This window comes from Trachurus japonicus, chromosome 24 (assembly GCF_045865225.1).
Source record: "Trachurus japonicus isolate A0001 chromosome 24, Traja_1.0".
NCBI classification, from domain to species: Eukaryota; Metazoa; Chordata; class Actinopteri; order Carangiformes; family Carangidae; genus Trachurus; species Trachurus japonicus.
Window position 1 is genome coordinate 3,619,441 of NC_140930.1, and position 21,785 is coordinate 3,641,225.

The 21,785-nt window shown below is 42.8% G+C and overlaps 1 protein-coding gene across 1 annotated transcript in view; it reads right to left on the reverse strand.

Annotated features, from left to right (window-relative positions):
- Positions 1-18,388: 18,388 nt before the first annotated feature.
- Positions 18,389-21,785, reverse strand: part of cfap61 (cilia and flagella associated protein 61) — a 64,569-nt gene continuing 61,172 nt past the window's right edge. The window contains exon 25 of the mRNA XM_085771680.1: positions 18,389-18,507. Within this exon, the coding sequence (XP_085627806.1) occupies positions 18,500-18,507 (8 nt within the window). The 3' untranslated portion in view covers positions 18,389-18,499. The remainder of the gene's footprint in view (positions 18,508-21,785) is intronic.

Here is a 21,785-nt window from a genome sequence, read left to right on the forward strand (position 1 = left end):
CCCTTAAAATAAAAAGGAGTTGTTGCAGGTTTATTGTTGTAGAGTTTTTGCAAGTTCACCTGATTCCAAGGTTCCTTGTAGTGTAATGTAAGTGTATTATGTGTGTGAATGAGTGTGTACGTGGATATCTCCTCGGTGCTGATTTTTCTTCAGGGTAGTTGGCTCGCCATCTGTTACAGCAGGAAGTTGTCCTGTACCTCAGACTCTTCAGTCCTCCTAAAAAACCTGACCTGTAGACAGGGTCACATAATACATTCAACACTATCCATTCTCAGATGCATCATTAGGGATATCAGATGTCAAAAGATGCATACAATTACATCTAATTCTGACATAAATCTTAATTTCTATTGAAATCTCAAATCTCTGTCTCAGTTGTACAACGTTCAGTCTTAAGTGTATCGTTTATGAGAACTAAATATTAAAGTGCTCAAACATTCACCTGTTCATGTGAACAGTTTCAATAATACTTATGGTAAGTAACCATTAACATACAAAATATAATTTATCACAAACATATCAGAACCATGTGCAAATAACATAACAGTACACATTTTGAGTTAAGACTCAGAGGTATTAAAGAATTGTGCTTAGTTTACTCTTACACTATAGGCCTATTCATGTCTGAGATCTGCACCAAAAATTACCCTCTAGTTACTTTAAACTCAGTTGGAATAACATAAATGTTTTCAATAAATTGCATAATACAAAATAAAATATTATTTTACATTAATCACATTCACAACATATCAAATTACTCTTTTTTTCTCCCTTTAAATTGGCATAAGGAAAATAAAATACTTCCCCTTTAATTGTATTCACATCAGGATAAAATAACAACCACAATATGCATATGTTCAGAACTATTGCACCATTATTCATTTCAATTTACTCTTATAACCTTAATATCACCACTGCTTTCTTTCAGTACACGGTAAAACAAGAGGGAAATAGCACCAGAGCAGCTAGAAAGCACATTTCTCACCGTTGCTCTGTGTATCAAGGTGGAGCACGCCGATGCCGAACCTCGTAGCAGCTCTCCGGATGAAAGGCAAGCAGTTAGCCTGTTAAGCACAGAGCTAGCATTAGCATGGACGACGACGGTAAGCGTCAACAAGCTGGTTTTTTCATCGGATAATTGACTCGTCTTACCGACGTAACTCTCCTTCGTTCAGTCACTTGGCTCCGGACCTCCACTGGGTAAGTGCTCCGACTCTCTTTTTCCTTTTTCACAGGTAAACTCAGGGTTTTTCTCCTGTTTTTCTCTTCTCCTCTTCTCCTTAGCACGCAGCTCCTCTCGCTTTTCTGGCTGAGATCCGAAAGACTGGAAGAGCAACGCGACTGCACTTCCTCTCCGAGCCGACAGGCTGAGCGCGGCCTGCGTAGCCTCTGATTGGCTGCTGAGAACTAGGTACCCCACGTGGAACCATGCGAGTTGAGCGGTGCATTCAAATGCAGTAGGAAAACTAACACTTTGGCGATACAAACTAAATAAAGATAAATAAAGTAAACAGTCTCTCTTCTTTCATTGTACTAAGTTAACTGTGTGTTTCTTACACCTGGTTACACCCTCCCCTCCTGAACTTATGCACGTCCCTGTGCATAGTAGACAGTTAAATGATAATTATTCGAGGGGTCAGGGCAGGGGGTTGGACAGGTTCTTCTCTTATGACTTCTTCCCAAGCTGTGGACAGTCCTTGAAAGAATGATTTCACTGCTGTGAGCAAAGGACTTCCTAGCTCTGTATAATCAAGCCGTCGGGGTGGTTGACGGTTTCTCTCAGATCTCCTGACAGAATCATTTGTATCTGTGTTCTCCTCTGTATCCATTGAGATTGTTCCATCCTTTCCTTCCTTTTCACCTGTTTCTTCCTTTCTTTCCTCAGGTTCTGCTCCTTTAAGACCATCCTCCTCAACTGGAAGTTGTTCTCCTTGGACATCTGGATTAACCCCCTCAGGTAAGTGATTCTGAAGCAAGGTTGGTTCATCGGCTTGTTCGGTTGGTGTGACTCTATCGGTGGGTAAGTACTCAGTATCACTCTGATGAGAGTTGGACTCGATGAACACCAAAGGACCATCTGAAGTACTATTGGACATATCAGGTAAGTTGTCAAAATCAGGTTGGGTGTCAAGATCGGTTGGATTGTCAAGATCAGGTGGATTGTCAAAATCAGGTAAGTTGTCAACATCTGGTGGGTTGTCATCATTTTGAGCATTTACAGGACTCTCGACAGGACAAACGCCTGGAGGTTCAGTATGCTGAGTGTCTTGGACATCGGGCATGGGCAAATCCGGGTGAACAGGAATCTCACTGACCATGGGGACAGGGGAACTTAACCAAACAGGAATGAGTACATCATCCTCTTCATCTGAGGAATTCTCTTCCTCTACCGCAGGGTTTGCACGAGTTCCTGGCCTGCGTGGTACCGGCTTTGGTACAGGCTCACTGTTTTCCTCCACAGGTAGGTACCCGCACGGCAGCAACAGGTCCCTGTGTAGCGTCCTTAGGGGACCATCCCCGTTTTCAGGTTTAACAGTGTAGACAGGGAGAGTGCCTGCTCTTCTCACCACCACATGGACAATGGTTTCCCATTTGTCTGAGATCTTATGTTTTCCCCGGATGCGGACATTCCTGACCAATACTCGATCTCCAGGTTCCAGGTCTGAGGCGGTAACATGTTTATCAAACCTTGTTTTGTTCTTGAGAGCGATCTTTGCAGCTTTCTCCATGGCTATCTTGTAGCTCTCTTTGAGACGTGACTTGAGGTTTTGCACATAGTCAGAGTGAGATGAATGTTGACCCTCTGGTACTGGCAACTTGAAAGCAAGATCAACTGGCAGGCGAGGTTGGCGCCCAAACATCAGTTCGTACGGGGTGAAGCCAGTCACCTCGTTCCTGGTGCAATTGTAGGCATGGACCAGGGGTCTCACATGATCACGCCAACTGGACTTGTCTTGATTTTGGAGAGTGCCCAACATGTCAAGCAGGGTACGATTAAATCGTTCCACGGGGTTGCCCCTAGGATGGTATGGGGTCGTCCTCACCTTGTGGATCCCCGCCACCTGACAGAGTTCCCTGATCGTGCGGGACTCGAAGTCTGGACCCTGGTCACTATGTAACTTCTCCGGGATACCATAGTGTACCATAAAGTTTTCCCACAGACACTTTGCTACTGTGCGGGCCTTTTGATTCGGTGTTGGGATGGCAACCGCAAATTTAGTGAAGTGATCTGTGATCACCAGTATATCCTTGGTTCCACTTTTGTCAGCCTCCAGGGACAGGTAGTCCATACAGAGGAGCTCAAGAGGTCGAGTGGTCCTAATGTTGACCAAGGGGGCTGCTCGTTCAGGTCGTGCCTTCCTCCGCACGCACCTGCCACAGGTCCTCACTTTCCTTTCAACATCCATGACCATCTTCGGCCAATAGAATCTGGTCCTTACTAGGTCCAGTGTCCGGTCGACTCCCATGTGGCCCATATGGTCATGCAGACTGGTGAGGACTGTGTCGCGGAGCTCAGCTGGAAGAACAAGCTGGTAAGTTGTCTGTGGCCCCACTTGGCGTCGCCTGAACAGGATGTCGTTATGGAGCTCGAGACGATTGAGTTCTCGGAGGAGGAGTGGGAGATCAGGAAGTTGGGTGCGCAAGGTGGGAGGTGGTGTCCCCATGTTCGATCTGGGCGATGACATGCTTTATACATTGGTCAGCTCTTTGCTTAGCTGCTATCTCAGCTTCAGTGAGATGGGGGACGGTTGGAAGACCTCCAAACTGTTCTTCTTGTCCTTAGCCGTCGGGAACAGCACTAGGGGACGCGGTGAGAGTCTCCACCAAAGCAACACGATCTGTATCTCCCTCTCTCTCATCATCAGGACTGACGCTGTAGGTGAGCTGTCTCTCGCAGATTGCTTTCACAACAGACTGATCGACTGCATTGATGTTGTTTGGGTCAGAGAGGTGATCTTGTGTAAACTGCTGTATACGTTCTCTCTCTTTTTGTGATTTCAGATCGTCTGCTAGCATCCCATGTGGTCTGCGTGATAATCCATCCGCATCTCCGTTCTGTCTTCCTGGACGATAGAGGAGTTTGAAAGAGAATGTGGACAGCGCTGCTAGCCACCGATAGCTGGTCGCGTCAAGTTTGGCCGTTGTCAGGATGTAAGTCAGTGGATTGCTATCCGTTACAACGGTGAAGTGGTTGCCGTACAGATAGTCGCTGAACTTTTCGGTGACCGACCACTTGAGCGCCAGGAACTCTAGCTTGTGCGCTGGATAGCGGCTCTCGCTTCTTGACAGCCCTCTACTGACGTAGCCTATGACTCTGAGTTGGCTCTCTTGCTCCTGATATAGCACAGCACCGAGCCCGGTGGTACTGGCGTCGGTGTGCAGTATATAGGGTTTCTGGGGGTCAGCGAAGGCTAGTACAGGGGCTGTAGTGAGGCTCTGGATGACTGCCTCGAAGGCTTGCTGGCAAGCTGGTGTCCAGCGCCCCCCGAAGGGCTCTTTCGGGTCATGGTATTGGTTTGTTTTCTGTCTTGTGTCTGCTAGTTTCGCTTTTGATTTCTTGTGGAGAGGTGGGTAGCCGGAGGTTAAGCTGTGGAGGGGCTTTACGATGCTGGAGTAACCCTTAACGAACCTCCTGTAGTACCCAGCGAAACCGAGAAAGGATTTCAGCTCCCGTAGGGTCTGGGGGACAGGCCATGTCTTCAGGGCTGAAATCTTTTCAGGATCTGTCTGAACGCCACTTCTGGAGACTACGTGACCCAGATAACGGACTGATGTCTGGAAGAAGACACATTTTTCTGGGGATAACTTCAACCCAAACTCTTTGAGACGAGTTAGCACTCTCATGAGTCTTTCTTCGTGCTCCTCAAGGGTTCTGGAGAAAACTATGACGTCATCAAGGAAGACCAACGCATCTTTCAAATGCATATCCCCCATGCACCGTTCCATTAACCTTTGGAACGTGCTGGGGGCATTCGTCACTCCTTGAGGCATTCTGTTGAACTCCCAGAATCCGAGCGGACACACGAAGGCCGTCTTCGGTTTGTCTGCCTCTTCAACCTCGATCTGGTAGTACCCCGACTTAAGGTCGAGAACTGAGAACCACTGAGAACCATTGAGGGCTGAGAATGTGTCCTCCAGCTTTGGAAGGTTGTATGCGTCCTTTATAGTCTGGAGGTTTAGACGCCTATAATCGATGCACAACCGGACTTGGCCGTTCTTTTTCCGAACTACCACTATGGGTGATGCAAATGGTGACTCTGACTCCCTGATAACTCCCGCATCAAGAAGCTCTTTAATGTGCCTGCGGACAGCTTCAATGTCCTGTGGGTGGATTGGTCGGGCACGCAGTTTGAAGGGACTTTCATCCGAGAGCTTTATGTGGTGTCGCACCTGGTCCGTCCGGCCAAAGTCCAGGTCATGATGCGCAAACACATCAGCCATGTTGTCGAGCTGCTGAGTGATGCGTTGCTTCCATTCGAGTGGGACTGGGGAATCAGCGAAATTGTAATTCAAGGTGGGTTCTTGAGATGACTGGGTCTCTGGAGGTCTCGGGAGAGATTCTGATTGCTTGGCTATGCTGTGCTCCTTTAATAGGATGGTCTGATAAGCACTAACCTCTGCAATAGTGCACTTGGCAGGAATGACGATGTCATGGTCAGACTCGTTGCTTATGACAACTGGCAGCTTATGGGGTCGTAGCTGGGGGAAATCAACTAGACCAGCTTTTACTAGCAGGCCACCTGGCAAGGGGGATGATGATGGATACTCAATGACGACGGATTTCTCATCCTGAAGACTGCTGACAAGAGCGACTCCCTCCACCACTACAGTTTCGCCGGCTGGAATGACTTGAGGTGTCTTGCCTTGCATCTTTACTACCCCCTGGTGGTTGTTGCTTGCCTGCTTCCGTCTTAACTCAATAACCTTAAAAACTACTTTGTAGCCGTGTGGGAGGGGCTGGCGATTGGTTAAGTCAGTCTCTGAGTAAATGTCAAACAGTACATCTAGAGTGTTCGTGCCTATGAGCATGAGGGACTGTGAAGTGTCAGGAACAACTAAGGCAAGTGTGTTTACATCTATTGGGACTCCTACAAAGTCTTTTGGAAAGGTTATGGTCATTTCTATATAGCCAAAGTAAGGCACTAGCTGGCCATTTGCGCCTTCCACTTCTAAGAGGTCATGCAGCGGCTTAATCTTCTGCTCTGAGAGGTGCTGCTTGTAAAATGACTCAGGTACGGTGGTAACTTGTGAGCCTGAGTCAAGAAGGCAGTTGACCTCTTCACCTCTCACAGTCACTTGGGCTGTGCTCTTGATGCCAACCAACCGTTTGGGGAGTCGAAACAGTTGGTGCTGCTTTGAATGTTGTAAGCTGGAACATGTTTGAGTTTTGATGTTCTCTGTACGTGTAATGTCTTTGTTGATCTCAGTAGGGGTTTTGTCTTCCTTGTTTACGTCTGAGGGACGTTGTTGACTCTCCTCAGCCCCTGTTTGTCCCACAACAGGAACTGTTAATCGTTTAAAGGTAAGTTTGAATCATTTTGTGTTTCCCACTGGCGCTGTTTTTTCTCCAACTGCTTCTTCTTTTCTGTCACTAGGTTGGGGTTTGCGGGGTCGGTACAGCAGGGGGCGATGTGCCCGTCTTCGCCGCAGTTAAAACAGTACCAGGGCTTGGGTTTGTATGTCTGTTTCTTTTTAGTTTGTCTTTGCATGTCTGTATCATTTGGCTTCGACATCCTGCTCTGTTGCTTCCCTGCTGATCCCTTGCTGCTAGTTCCTTTGGTGTTTTTCTGTGACATGTATGTAGTTAGTTGGCTTTGCAGACTTGCCACTTGCTTTCTCAGATCCTCAATAGCACTGATACTGCCTGCATCTTTCTCCTCTGGTTCACAAATATATGCACCGTGAAACTGCACCTGAGCTCTTTGCTTTGTGATGCCAATATGTTTTTTCATACGACAGGATTTTGCTTGCTGTCGATCTTCTTCGGAGCGAATCATTAGCAAGAGGTCTGAGAATTGGGGTGGGCTGCTCTTCTTTTGCTCCAGTTGCAGGGCGCTGAGCAAGGTGCTATCCCAACACCCCCTGCAGAACTGCTTAATAAGATGTTTGTCTACTCCTTCATGTGCAACTCCCCCCCTTTTCGTTGCTCTGTTCAAGGCTAACTGGAGCCGATGAAGGTAAGTGGATGATTTCTCACCTGGGTCTTGGAGGGTGTTCAGGAATTGAGCGAAGAGCTCCTCTCCATCTTCCACAGTACCGAAGGCTGAGTCTAGAAGCTGTAGGTAGGCTGCAGGCGGTGACTCAGGCCGTAAGACTTTAACTACATCAGCTGCTGGTGGGAGCAAGCTTTCATGGATTTTTCTGGATATTTGCAGGGGAGACATGCTAGGATCATTCTGGAGCAACTCAATGTGTGTGCGCCATGTGTCATAGTCAGTTTCATGATTAGGTCTGGGAGTCTTGCCGGAGAAGGAGCGGAGTCTCACCTGGGATTGCATGTGTGGGACAACGTCTTGCCTCCGCACAATATGCTCGACCACGACCTTCTGGATGTCAGGTGGGTTCAAGTCACTTACTGAAAGGGACGGTGCTCTCTTTCCATTGGTGAGGGGAACATGGTCAGTGGCACCGTTGCTGCTTGGTGTAGCATCTGGAAGTGAGGGGTGAGACTGTTGCTCTTTATGAGCGGGTGGGGATAAGACAGTGGTCTCAACCTGTGTGGGGGAGGGTTCTTCAGTTGTGGGCTGCATAGCTTCAACATCTTCCCCAATCTGAGACATCATTTCTTTCAACACCACACTATAGTCTTTGCCACTCATCTTAGCTAGTTGCTTGAGCTCAGCTAAGTATGTCTTGGTAACATTACTTCCAACCTTGGTAGCATACACGCTACTGAGTGTCTTAACTTCATAGACAACAGTGGGGTCACCTCGTGCTATGCACGTGTACGGTAAGTGAGGTTCTAAACCATAGGTGTCAAAGTCAAGGCCCGCGGGCCGGGACCGGCCCGCCAGGCGGTCCAATCCGGCCCGCGGGACAAATGTTGGAGTTCCGTTTCTTTCGGCCCTCTCTCAGCAGTCTGCTGAGCTCACTCCCCCGCCCCTCCCTCACAGATTGAGTGAGCGCCACTTCTCCTCTCCCCCCCGCCCCTCCCTCCCTCCCTCCCTCAAGTTGCAGCGGACAACAGAGACACAGAGCCGCCGACTCTCACGTATTGACTACTACAACACAACAACAGCGGCTCGTTGCGTAGTGTAAGGACAGCACCGACATTCACCGCTAAAGTCCTGCTCTTGGCCCAGCTCGGCTCGAGTTCTCACTGGGCCTGAAAGTTAAAACCCAACACGGTCCGACCTGCTGATGAAGCCCCGGCGCGACGTGGCCGGACTCATTAGCGCAAATTCTCGATCCGAACCGGCGTGTCCGGTCGGGTTGGTGGGGCAGAACCGGCCTGGGGGCAGAACTGGCCCGGTGATAAGCCAGATATAACCTGTAGTTACGTATAGGGTGGCCATTTCCACAACACCAAAAAGGAGGACACTTTGCGGCATTTAGTGAGGAAATAAAAATTGCAACATACAACTCTAGTGTACTCCCCACAACAATACAATTTTGTACATGATAACGATGGTATCATGATACAATGATTCTGAGATACTCTGTTCAACACAAGACAATTTATCTATGATATCATGTATGTGTAACAGAAGAGGAAAAAATATTCCTGAGAAGGCGAAAAGTATTTGTTCACAGTATTTGTATTTATTCAATAGCCTACATCTGTTTTGCAAAGTGCAGTGCCACAAAGCAGAACATGTATGGCCTTAACCTTTATGTCTGACACAGACACTTTTGTCCAATGTGGTACATGTGCCGGAAAAAAATTTCAGGCCACAAATACACATTCCACTTAATATTAATAAGCATATAGAACTTTTTTTTATGAAAACAACAAAAGACAGTAAGAAAAAAAACACCAAAACAGGTGAATATTGAACTGAAAAGTCCACAGTGTATTCCACAGTGATTCAGTCCTTTGGGGACATGTCTGCAGTGTATTTGTGTTTATGTATGTGTGTGTGTGCAGCTGCAGTCCACCTGTATTTTAACTGATTTAAGTCCCTGTCCTCAGTATCCTGTTCTTCAATACGGCCTCAGCCCTCAGCAAAATCCACCTTCACCTGCTGCAGCAGCTCAGGGAAAAAAAAAGGGGAAAAAAGCACCGGCGTGATGCCTTGCAATGGCCGCTTTTCATTGTGTGCTAACACAACAAAGTGTGCAATACGCATGCAAATCGTCTTTGCTACTTTTGCTCACAAGCGTGCGCTCTTTTGACCATTCGGCATTGAATGAGGTCCGTTTTTTCGGCTTGTTAACATTCAGTTAATGAGATGAGAGACACAGCTAGCACACGGAAACAGGGGGCGGCTTGTTTACATTTTCAACCAATGAGAAATCGAGTGACACCGCTTTTAGCCAATCATTTTTAACCAAGCTTTTTTTTTTAACCGAAAGTCTTACACCATTGGACGATATGCAGCGTTGCGTTCAGGTGCAACTCCAAAAAGGAGGACAAATAAGCGTCCGGCTTGAGGCTGCGCCGGACGCCGGACAAGGCATTGAAAATCCGGACTGTCCGGCCTAAAGCCGGACACCTGGTCACCCTAGTTACGTATCCACGCACAGCTGGGAGCTCAAAGCAACAGAGGAGGGGAACAGAGAGAGAGGAGAGGGACAGCGCAGCTACAGGTGTGTGTGTGTGTGTGTGTGTGTGTGTGTGTGTGTGTGTGTGTGTGTGTGTGTGTGTGAGAGAGAGAGAGAGAGAGAGAGAGGGAGATGTATTTTTCCTATAGCTACAATTTAATATCAGCCCAATACCTACAATTGTCTGTGTCATTTGCCACATGTGGTTTTGACCTAGAACTGACAGCCTTTTTAAGGATTTGCCTCTGACAAAAATATTAAGCCACTACTGGCTGCTAATTGGTGGAAACTCATAATTACATCATGGAAATAGTATAAATAGGCTATAGGCCTATGTATATCCTATATTGCCATTCAGTTAAAAAAAATATTACAATATTACTTTTGGTTATTGCCCAGCCCTAAATTTCAGAATGTTCATATTTTTTTGTAAAAAGGATAGCTCATAAACTGTACACATCTTAATAATGTACTTTGCACAAAGTACAAAGGGAAAAATGTGGAGTTCTTGTTATTTACAGGTTAATATGCAAATGCGATCATTTTACTGTTCCGGCCCTCTTGAGATCAAATTAGGCCGAATGCGGCCCCTGAACTATAATGACTTTGACACCCCTGTTCTAAACCTTCTAAGGCTGAACCGCTAGCATATTCAACGATCAGGTTTTGAAAGAACTCGGACTGTGAATCATCAACCAAAAGGATTCTCTCAAGTTTACCATACTGTTTTAGAAAGTCAATCACTTGTTCATCTTGTTCAGCTACCTGAGTTATTCCACTGACAGTAACTGCATTTGGAATTTTGACACCAGACTTTTGTATGAAATCCATACTGGTCATTACTTCAATATTGATGCTCAAATCAAATGGCTCCTGGCTGGCTCGCCACTTCTGTAACCAATTTTAGGAGTGTAAAAGTGAATTACAGTATAATAAGAAGTTGGACTAACGATAAGACCAGGACCAGAATCAGAAAAGACTAAATTCGAGAGGAGCCACTGTATTGAGCAACAATAATGAGGCAGACACAAGAGTAACAATTGAGTAGCCACTCTTATATTTTTTACAGTGGGCAAAATGGTTTGTCTGGTTTGTACAGAATGCAAAATATTAACCCAAACAGTTAGAAAAATAAAAAAGTAGTGTGCACACTAAAACCAAAAATTGTCCGTTGGGGCCCTTAAAATAAAAAGGAGTTGTTGCAGGTTTATTGTTGTAGAGTTTTTGCAAGTTCACCTGATTCCAAGGTTCCTTGTAGTGTAATGTAAGTGTATTATGTGTGTGAATGAGTGTGTACGTGGATATCTCCTCGGTGCTGATTTTTCTTCAGGGTAGTTGGCTCGCCATCTGTTACAGCAGGAAGTTGTCCTGTACCTCAGACTCTTCAGTCCTCCTAAAAAACCTGACCTGTAGACAGGGTCACATAATACATTCAACACTATCCATTCTCAGATGCATCATTAGGGATATCAGATGTCAAAAGATGCATACAATTACATCTAATTCTGACATAAATCTTAATTTCTATTGAAATCTCAAATCTCTGTCTCAGTTGTACAACGTTCAGTCTTAAGTGTATCGTTTATGAGAACTAAATATTAAAGTGCTCAAACATTCACCTGTTCATGTGAACAGTTTCAATAATACTTATGGTAAGTAACCATTAACATACAAAATATAATTTATCACAAACATATCAGAACCATGTGCAAATAACATAACAGTACACATTTTGAGTTAAGACTCAGAGGTATTAAAGAATTGTGCTTAGTTTACTCTTACACTATAGGCCTATTCATGTCTGAGATCTGCACCAAAAATTACCCTCTAGTTACTTTAAACTCAGTTGGAATAACATAAATGTTTTCAATAAATTGCATAATACAAAATAAAATATTATTTTACATTAATCACATTCACAACATATCAAATTACTCTTTTTTTCTCCCTTTAAATTGGCATAAGGAAAATAAAATACTTCCCCTTTAATTGTATTCACATCAGGATAAAATAACAACCACAATATGCATATGTTCAGAACTATTGCACCATTATTCATTTCAATTTACTCTTATAACCTTAATATCACCACTGCTTTCTTTCAGTACACGGTAAAACAAGAGGGAAATAGCACCAGAGCAGCTAGAAAGCACATTTCTCACCGTTGCTCTGTGTATCAAGGTGGAGCACGCCGATGCCGAACCTCGTAGCAGCTCTCCGGATGAAAGGCAAGCAGTTAGCCTGTTAAGCACAGAGCTAGCATTAGCATGGACGACGACGGTAAGCGTCAACAAGCTGGTTTTTTCATCGGATAATTGACTCGTCTTACCGACGTAACTCTCCTTCGTTCAGTCACTTGGCTCCGGACCTCCACTGGGTAAGTGCTCCGACTCTCTTTTTCCTTTTTCACAGGTAAACTCAGGGTTTTTCTCCTGTTTTTCTCTTCTCCTCTTCTCCTTAGCACGCAGCTCCTCTCGCTTTTCTGGCTGAGATCCGAAAGACTGGAAGAGCAACGCGACTGCACTTCCTCTCCGAGCCGACAGGCTGAGCGCGGCCTGCGTAGCCTCTGATTGGCTGCTGAGAACTAGGTACCCCACGTGGAACCATGCGAGTTGAGCGGTGCATTCAAATGCAGTAGGAAAACTAACACTTTGGCGATACAAACTAAATAAAGATAAATAAAGTAAACAGTCTCTCTTCTTTCATTGTACTAAGTTAACTGTGTGTTTCTTACACCTGGTTACACAGCCTCCATCAGGTTCGATTAAATGAATGGAAACCGTCTGAGTGTGAAAACGTGCCGTCCACTCTGCGGCTCTGTGTGGAGACTCCAGGACGACAGTGAAGATGGAGTGACTCTGATTTATTGAACAAACACTCTCCGGGTTTAATCTTCACTTTAGAAACAGTGTGTCCCTGTGCTCTGAGTGTGTCGGTCGGTCAGCGTCTCACTGTTTGTCTCTCTCCACTTGTTGACTCTCGACTCCACGCTCTCCTGCCTCTGACACCAACACCTGCCGGCCCGGAAAAATGCCCCCGAGGTTTTTTGTTTGACTTAGCTCGGCCCCTACGCAGCGAGGCAGCGCCGCCGTGTTTACTCTGAGAGCTGCTGCTTTTTATTTCTTTTTGTGTGTTTTTTTTTGGTTTGCTCTTTTGTTGGAGTGTGTTGGAGATAAGAGGAGATGCGTGCAGGGAGGCGGCAGCTGAGAGGGGGAAGGAGGGAGGGAGGGAGCGAGGGAGTAATGGAAGGCAGGGCACAGGAGGAGGTGGAAAGATACAAGGTGATGCAAGAGGTGAGAGTAAAGTCTGAGGTGTGACGTAACTCCCCTCCTACACACCATCAAACAAAGAAGAACTTCAGAGAAGAAGGAGTTTGATGTTTGTTCAGTCAAAAATATCTGTATTATCTTTATTATTTATTGATTATGAATCAGTTAAACACCTGGAAGATGAATAAAACAACACGTTTCCTCCACAGGTGTTGGACAAACGTCTTTATATGTCCTCAGTGGACAAGATGAATTAATTTATTAATATTGGAAAGACATATATATGGATGGGTGATGAACTAATTGATGATTGTTTGGGTGAATATGAGAGTGACTGGGTAAATGGATGCTGGGTAAGGGAATGAGCATTGATAGAGATAGGAATAAAGAGATGGGCGGTCATGGGTTGATGGATGAGATTGATTGATTGGTTGTTTAATTGGTTGATTGGTTGATTGATGGATGTTTATTGGTCGGATGGATGAACTGATGATTTGTTGGATGGATGATGGATGGAAAGATGAAGTGATGATAGACGGACTTAGCGATGGGTGGATGCATTAATGGATTGATGGACTGGTGACTGATGAAACGCTGATGGATGTATTGATTACCGATGGCCCAAGGCTTTAATGAATTGATGGATGGACGAACAGTTGTACAAACCAAACAGTGGATGGACTGAACGGATAAATTGATGGATGGATTGTTAGAAGGGTTGAATAGTGGATGAATGGATGGATGGATGGATGGAAGTGACCGGGCTGATGGGATTTGTAGTCATGAGCAACAACACGACACATTTTCATCTAAATAGAAACAAAGGACAGTTGGTGTTGTTTGTCCTTTGTATGTCTGGGCACAGTCTGCAGGTAAACACAAACACACACAGGGTGTAACATTACTCCCTGTGCCTTCCTAACAGCATTAGCGAGCAGTGGACGTCTGAGTAAACCGGACAAATTCAATCACGTCGTGTCGCTTTCATGTCCGATAACAAGTCGTGTGACGTGACGAAGAAGCAACAACAACAGCAGCAGCAGCAGGAAACAAACACAACGACAGTGAGAGTCATCAGAACCAAACCCGCTTCACATGAACCAACCTGCTGCAGCTTCACATGAACCAACCTGCTGCAGCTTCACATGAACCATGAAGTCTGGTTTCCTTCTCCTCGGTGTCACAGCGGTGATGTGACGACACCTCAGTGTTTCCTCTGCACAGGAACATGAAGCACAGTTAATGGGAAACATCCGAAAAAAACGGCAACATTAAATACCATTTTATTCATTCAGAAAAACTAATTTACAGGCTCACTAACCCCGAACTTAGGTCTGGGTGGTACCTAAAATTCATATCACGGTATAAATTGAATCCTTTCACGGTAACAGTATATCGCGGTATAAATTTAAGTGTAAAAATTATAATGGACGTGTTTCTGAATGGGTTTTGTAGTCCCTTAGCAAAGGTAAAAAAAAAAAAAAAAAAGCAATACTGTAATTTCTAGAGCATTTATTGTGCAGAAAGATCTCAAAACTCAAAATTAAAACAAGCACTTTATGGTGCAAATAGTGCAAACAAACACAAATAACAAAGCCATAAATGGTAAAATAAATTGCTCATGTTACCTTTATTTGCTGTCACTGTCTCTCCACACATCTGGCAAATTATATCTTTCTACTCAAAATCCGAGACACACACACAAGAAGACTGTGTTTCATGGTGAACGAGATGTGAGTCTGTTTTGGAGTCTCTGGTTTCTATGGATACAGTACGTCTTCTCTCTAGCTACGAGGTTCACAAAGTGGTGGACTTTACTTACACTTTCGTCAACTTACCAACTGAAGCTTTACAGCCGAACTGAGTCCAAATCACGGACGTAGCAGCACCGTTTCTTTTTTTAACAAGCTCTGCTGCTCCGCTGTCTCTGAGGCAGGTGCGATGACGTCATCGACGATAGGACGGTAGAGCACAAATCTCTACCGTGGGCCAAATTTTCCTCCGTCTACCGCATATACCGCATATACCGTGCAGCCCTACCCGAACTTAAAATTTAAAATTTAATAATAACAAGAAAAAAACACGCAAATTTACTGATTTACTGAAGTAGATGAAAAATGTACTTGCACTGTCTCAAACTCTAGGGGCAAAATGCTCCGATTTTTATTGCACTATATAATATGATATGGCTTTTTCTGTCCAGTAACTCAGTAATTAAGTGTAATTTTCTTCAGATTCTTTGAGAAATGTGTCATTTAAACAACAATAAACCTTTAACTGAATGAATTATCTTTTATTTCCATCTTTATTAAGAAAGAGCTGATTAGTTCCCTCTCATCTGCACATCAAATTACATCAATGTGTTGTAGACCCAAGAATGTTAAGAAACAAATGATAAAGGTTTCATCGTCTTTTAGTTAATGAGTGGGAATGTGTGAGGATTCATGGGACGTGTCTGTTCTGATGTTTTAGTTTGACTTTAAATCACAACGAAGAATCAAACTGTTCATGTGTTCAAGACTCAGAAACATGTTCAGGTTAAACTTCTACTGATCTGACAGCTGCTGCTGCTGCTGCTTTCTCCTCACAACACGTCCGCTTTATTTGTTTCTTAGAGTGAAAGTGTGTGTGTGTGTGTGTGTGTGTGTGTGTGTGTGTGTGTGTTATCTGCAGCTCTTATCTGCAGTCTGCTCCCCAGCTGGCCTACACCTGTCAGAGCCACACAGAGGAGAGAGACACAGACTGATGGGCTGCCTTTGTGTGTGCGCCTAAGTGTGTGTGTGTGTGTGTGTGTGGTAAAAGCTACAGAGGGGAGAAAGTGCCAGTGTGAATGTGTGTTTGTGCTGGGGAGAGGGAGAGAGAGAGAGGAGTGGGGTGGTGATATGATGAGACAAAAAGGTTTCAGTCCAGTTGGGAAATAATCAATAAAAAAATAAAATAAAAATAAAAACAATTCAACAAACTGTGTATGGATGTGATTTCCATGGAACTCTACATCTGGACAATAAAGTTAAACTGTGATGGACAGAATATTAAAAAAAAAGTTAATTCCAACATCTGCTGATGAGTTTCATGTGATTCATTTTTAACTAATTTATGAATGTTTTAATTAAAAAAAAAAAGTTGCATTTGAATTATTCAGTTTTGGAAAACTATTGACAAACAGGGACAAGTCCAAACCAATATTGCAGCTTCAGACTAATAAACAGTGAGATGTGAGACGATGGTAAATGGAATAAATAAATGTAAAAAGCCATTTAATAATTCAAAAGCTTTTTCTCAAAAAAAAAAAACTTCATCTATCCTTATTGTGAATCCATTAAAACATTTAATTTATTCAGCACGAAATGATTAAATGGAATCATTAATTGGTGCATTTAATAATCATGTGATGCAGATTTAATTAGCTCATAAATAGTTTTTAGTGTGAACCAACTGATTTATTGACTTTTGTGATGGAATTAAATATGTTTGATATTTAGAAAACTTTAGATGTGGAAAAATAAACGTTTATAATTCAGAGAATATGAAGTTTGCTCGTCAACGATAAACTGTTGGTGGTTCTCCTAAAGCCAGTTGTAGGTTTTGTTAGCATTAGAGACGTGAGCTGCTCAGGAGGTTCATGGTATTTCTATGAATTATAAATGTGCAGCGCTCACGGCTCTGCTCCGCTGTTCTAAAAACAGCTTGCACCAACAATTAAAGGTAACGAACCTACTGCTAAGACTATAGGGATTATGGCAATGGGCCAATTTGCCAAAATGTTGAATCCCTTTAAATAAAGAGCTGCTAATGCTAATGTTAGCCATGTAGCAATATGATAAATATGTTATATTGTTTAATGTGTTTAGTTGTTGTCATGGAGCCAAAGACACAGAAATGAAGCAAATTCTCAGAGTGACTAGAATCTAATATTGTTCTAGATGTACCAGTAATTATTATTATCAGTATGTTAATATAATTAAACTTAAGCCTGCCACACACATAAAGATTTTATGAATCTCAACCGATTTATTATCTGTGAGAGACCCCACACATGAAGATAAAAAATCTGTGATTGAACAGTTTTGATCGTATTGTGTGTGGTGTGCTACGATATTCCAAACACAGCACACCACACACATTAAGATTTTTCAGAATCTTGACCCCTCTGGTCAGAAAACAATCCGGCATCAGCAGCGATACCAGGGTGTCGTTGTAGCTACTCTTTCGGGTCTATTTCCGGAATGGACAATGAGAGCGACGTAATTTTTTTTTTAATGAAAGCGGGACACTTCAGCCTTTACAACGATCCCATCTGTGTGTGTCTGTGGCTCCGGACACCGAGCAGTCAAGCGGCTGTGAGCGGCGGTCACATGATCGTTTAAACATGGCTGCCGTATTGCCGGCTGTTGTCGGCTATGATCGCTACTGTCTTTGCTATCGGCTATCAGGAAATATCCCGTGTGTGCGTGAATGTCTGTGTGAACCTCATGTAACACCAGGGCTGCACCGTGGCTCTCTGTGAGGTTGCCGGTGTTGTGTGGAGAAGTGGCTTGTTGCCGCGAGCAGCAAGCAGAGCTCGGTGCAGGCGCTTCTCAGCACAACACCGGCTCTCCACACACAAGATGACTTTTGATTGAAACGGCCACCGAAGTCGGCCCCGATAATTGTAAATATTGAACATGTTTAATACTTACGATTATCGGCGCCGAACGTTTTCCGAGCCGATTGTCGGCGGAATTTTGACTCTTAACACACCACACACTACAAGAGAATCTTATAAGATAATCTTAAGACCTTAAGATAATCGGGCGGTGTCTGTCCGTGGTCGGAAGGGGGAAAATCGGGGAAAAATCAGCCCGATTATCTTTATGTGTGTGGCAGGCTTAAGACTCATTCTCTTTGTAAACTGTATCACTGTGTAAAAGATGAAAATTTGTCCGTTAAAATTGGATGTTTTTAAAAAAAAATAATGTCCCAACAAAACAGTCTTGTATCACATTTATATTTTGTGTGTTAATTAAAAAAACTGAAATCTGAAAGATCTAAAAGATTCTAAAACTTTTTTAATTTTCTTTGCAGGGGGAGGAGGAGGAGAAGGAGGAGTGGACCTTCAGGAATGTCTTTCAGATGCAGAAATGTTTTGTGTGTGTTGTGTTGACCTGCAGCTGACCTCTGACCTCTGTTATACACAGTTACACACACCAGCCACACACACATTGTGTAGCAGTTAAAGCCAGAACAAGTTCTCTGATCCTCGTACTGTCTCTGTGTAGTGACACTCTGATGACGGTGAAAAGGGTTTTCTGGTTTTGGCTTTTTCATGATATAAAAACACATTATCGGCTTCTATTTTTAATCATAAACACGTTTTATTGTGTCACAACTGTTTTGGTGACATGACGTCAAATGTTGAGGAGACAGATGTGAGCTGCTGGTTCAGTTTATATCAGAAACATCTGGGCCGTAGAGTCGTTGGTGTAAATACCTTCACACTCTGCTGCTGCTGCTGGTGCGTTCAGGACACCGCGGTTTCTGGGACTTTACGGACCTGAGGATCAAAGACAGTGACGTTGGAGGAAATATTCAGATTCTTTACTTTACTGAACAAACACGAGAATGTGGAAATTCTGAAGCAGCAACACCTCAATTTTATATTTGAGGAAATTTAGACTTTCAGAATAAAGCTTTAAAAACCACGTTGTGGTTCGGGGTGGGAGGGGCGTTGGCCCCCGGTGTTTATAAATGTGAAGTTACGGCCCTGGCTGCTCTTCAGATCACATTTACCTTTGTTTAACCATCACTGGGAATTAGTTTTTTTTTTTTTTTTATAATCAGACACAAAGACACAAAAACAAACTTGTTTCTTAGTTTGGTTTTTATTTTTTTTGGACATTTAGCAAAAATACTGCAGAAACATCCAAAGCAGTATATAAGAGCTAACGGTAACAAGGAAAAAAAAAAGACAACATGAAAAAAAAATTAAATTAAATTAAATTAAATATAAATAAATAAATAAAAAAATCATGATTGCATTCAGGTATTATTCAAGAGCGGCTGATTTGAAAAAAACAAAACACGCATTGATTGCTATAATGTCACTTGAACACATCGTCCTCACACTGTTTCCATATAATAAGTTAAAGAACATAAAAATTAAACAATTTGGCTACATTGTGGGAAAAAAACAAAAACACAGCAGACGGATCACAGGCTCGACAACACAGAGCAATAATAATTTACACAAATAATTTAATAAATACATAAATAAATAGAAGAAGAAAACAAAACGAGTCAGATATACTGTATAGTGGTAATACAGAAGAAGGCTTCGTCTCGTACCCAGCCATTGATCAATAATAACAATAAGTGATCAATAAAAAACAAGAAACAGATCAAAAACAATCAGATCAGTTGAGTTTAAGGCAGTTTTACAGCAGGAGTTTCTAATAATCCAAAAAGGCATTTACCGGCTACGCTAAGGTTTCACTCTCTGTTTTTGTTTTATTTTCAGGCGACAGCTACTGATCCACGGATCCACAAGCTATTATAGGTTAAAGCTAATCAGTGACGAGATAAGTAAGGTCTGCTCACCTGAACTCGGGTCTGCTCACCTGAACTCGGGTGCGTTCAGGTTGAACTCCGGTGCGTTCAGGTGAACTCAGGTGTGTGTTACCGGCTACAGGTCGTCCCCCTCTCTCTTAGGTCTAGAAGCTAATAGCACTTGTGCAGAGATGCTAGAAAAATAAATCAACAGTCTAAACGCTTTTTTTTTTCCGAACATGTCAGAGATCCTTTAAAAGGGGGGTTGGGGGGTGGATTATAGGTTCAAACACACACACACACACTCACATACATGTACACACACACACCCAGAAGCTGCTGAAGTGTTCTTGAGCAAGGCACTGCTTGATTGACCGGTAATGGGTGCATGTGAGTCGTTACATCGTTAAGTTACACTGCAAAAAAATCACCTGTAGTTTTTTTTTTTCCTCCTTTTGATTTTGTGCTTCTTTTCATTATTATTTCCTCATCGGATGAACATCCCAGGAACACAAAGGAAACACTCCAGCTGAGAAATTAGTTAAACTTCAGGATGTTCAAATATTCTTTAACCATCGGATGATCCTTCAATTTGTACCACTTCCATGACCCCTGGACAAAATTTAGATATCGGTTACTCCCAAAATATTTGTGATAGGCTACATATTGGGCTGGGTCTTAACTAAACATGAAAACCACTTTTGACATGGGTTTCAACATTTTTAACCCCTTCCTGGCCAATTGTTTTTGCTCCAAAAACACAAAATTTCTATGGGGCTCTATGGGGTTTTTGGCTGGTGACAGTATTCTAGTCATAAAAAAAAGGGATCCAAAATCCCCTCGGTGAAAACTTCGGACTATATAATATGTCAACAAAATAAAACAAGAATTTGGGATTTTGCTTTATCCATTGTTCAGATTTCAGTTCTGGAAATTAGTGCATATTTCATTAGATATTGCCTCATTTACATATTTAAACATAGAATTTGACAAAACTTGTAATACAAAAAATATTTGTCTTAATGTGAGTGATAAACTTGGGAAGTTTCATGGTGATATCTGTTAGTTAGTTAAAAGTTTTACATTGAAAAAACCCATTGGACATTTTTGTCCAGCGAAGGGTCATGGATGTGGTAAAAAAAAAAAATCATTATGGCTCCAAAAATTGGACTTTCATTCTGAAATTCGGGACATCCAGAGTTTACCCAAAGATAAACCTCCTTGCCAAAAATCAGGCCCCAGTGACCTTTCATTTGACCGTGGGGAGTAAAAAAAAAGAACGAAAGAAAAGTAGTTTAAATGTTTGCACTGCAAAAACTCCAAATCTTTCCAAGAATATTTGTCTTATTTCTTGTCAAAATGTCTCATTTCTATTTAAAACGAATCTTTTTCCACTTAAAATAAGACTCATTACCTAAAAATCTACTTGTTTTAGATCATTTTCACTTGTTTCAAACAAATTTTCACTTGCAATAAGTAGAAAAATCTGCCATTGAAAGGAAGTTTTTTGTGCTTGTAATAAGGAAGAAAAACTTGCTCCACTATCAGACTTTTTCTACTTATTTCAAGTAAAAATATGCTTGAAAGAAGTAAAAAAAAAGTGTCTAAAAACAAGCTACTTTTTAAATGTGATGAGTCTTATTTTGAGCAGGGCCGTTGCATAGGGGAGAAAGGTGATGATAATTCTAGGGGCCCAGTGCCCAGTAGGGCCCACAAAACCCCAGTAGTCTAATCTTTGTATGACTGAATTATTCTGCATAAGACCCTGACTAATGCTCGTAGTAACGCTGCATTAGCATCAAAACAAAGTAGGCTAAATAAGAAACAATAATACATACGTAGTCTATGAAAAAAAGTGGAAAAGTCAGGGGGCAGGGGCCCACTTTAGTATACTTTCAGGGGGCCCAGAATTCCTAGCAACGGCCCTGATTTTGAGTGTAATGAGATCTGCTTTGACTAGAAATGACATTTTGACTAGAAAATAAGACAAATATTCTTGGTAAGATATTTGAGTTTTTACAGTGTGTGATTAACTAAACTCACTCATCAACACTGAAGTCAAGTCAAGTCAGTCACAGTGAAACTATAGCAGGAACATGTTGCAGTGTAACTCTGAATCCTCTCAGAGTGGGACAGACAGAGTCCGGATCGGATGAAAAACTTGCTCCACTATCAGACTTTTTCTACTTATTTCAAGTAAAAATATGCTTGAAAGAAGTAAAAAGTGTCAAAAACAAGCTACTTTTTAAATGTGATGAGTCTTATTTTGAGTGTAATGAGATCTGT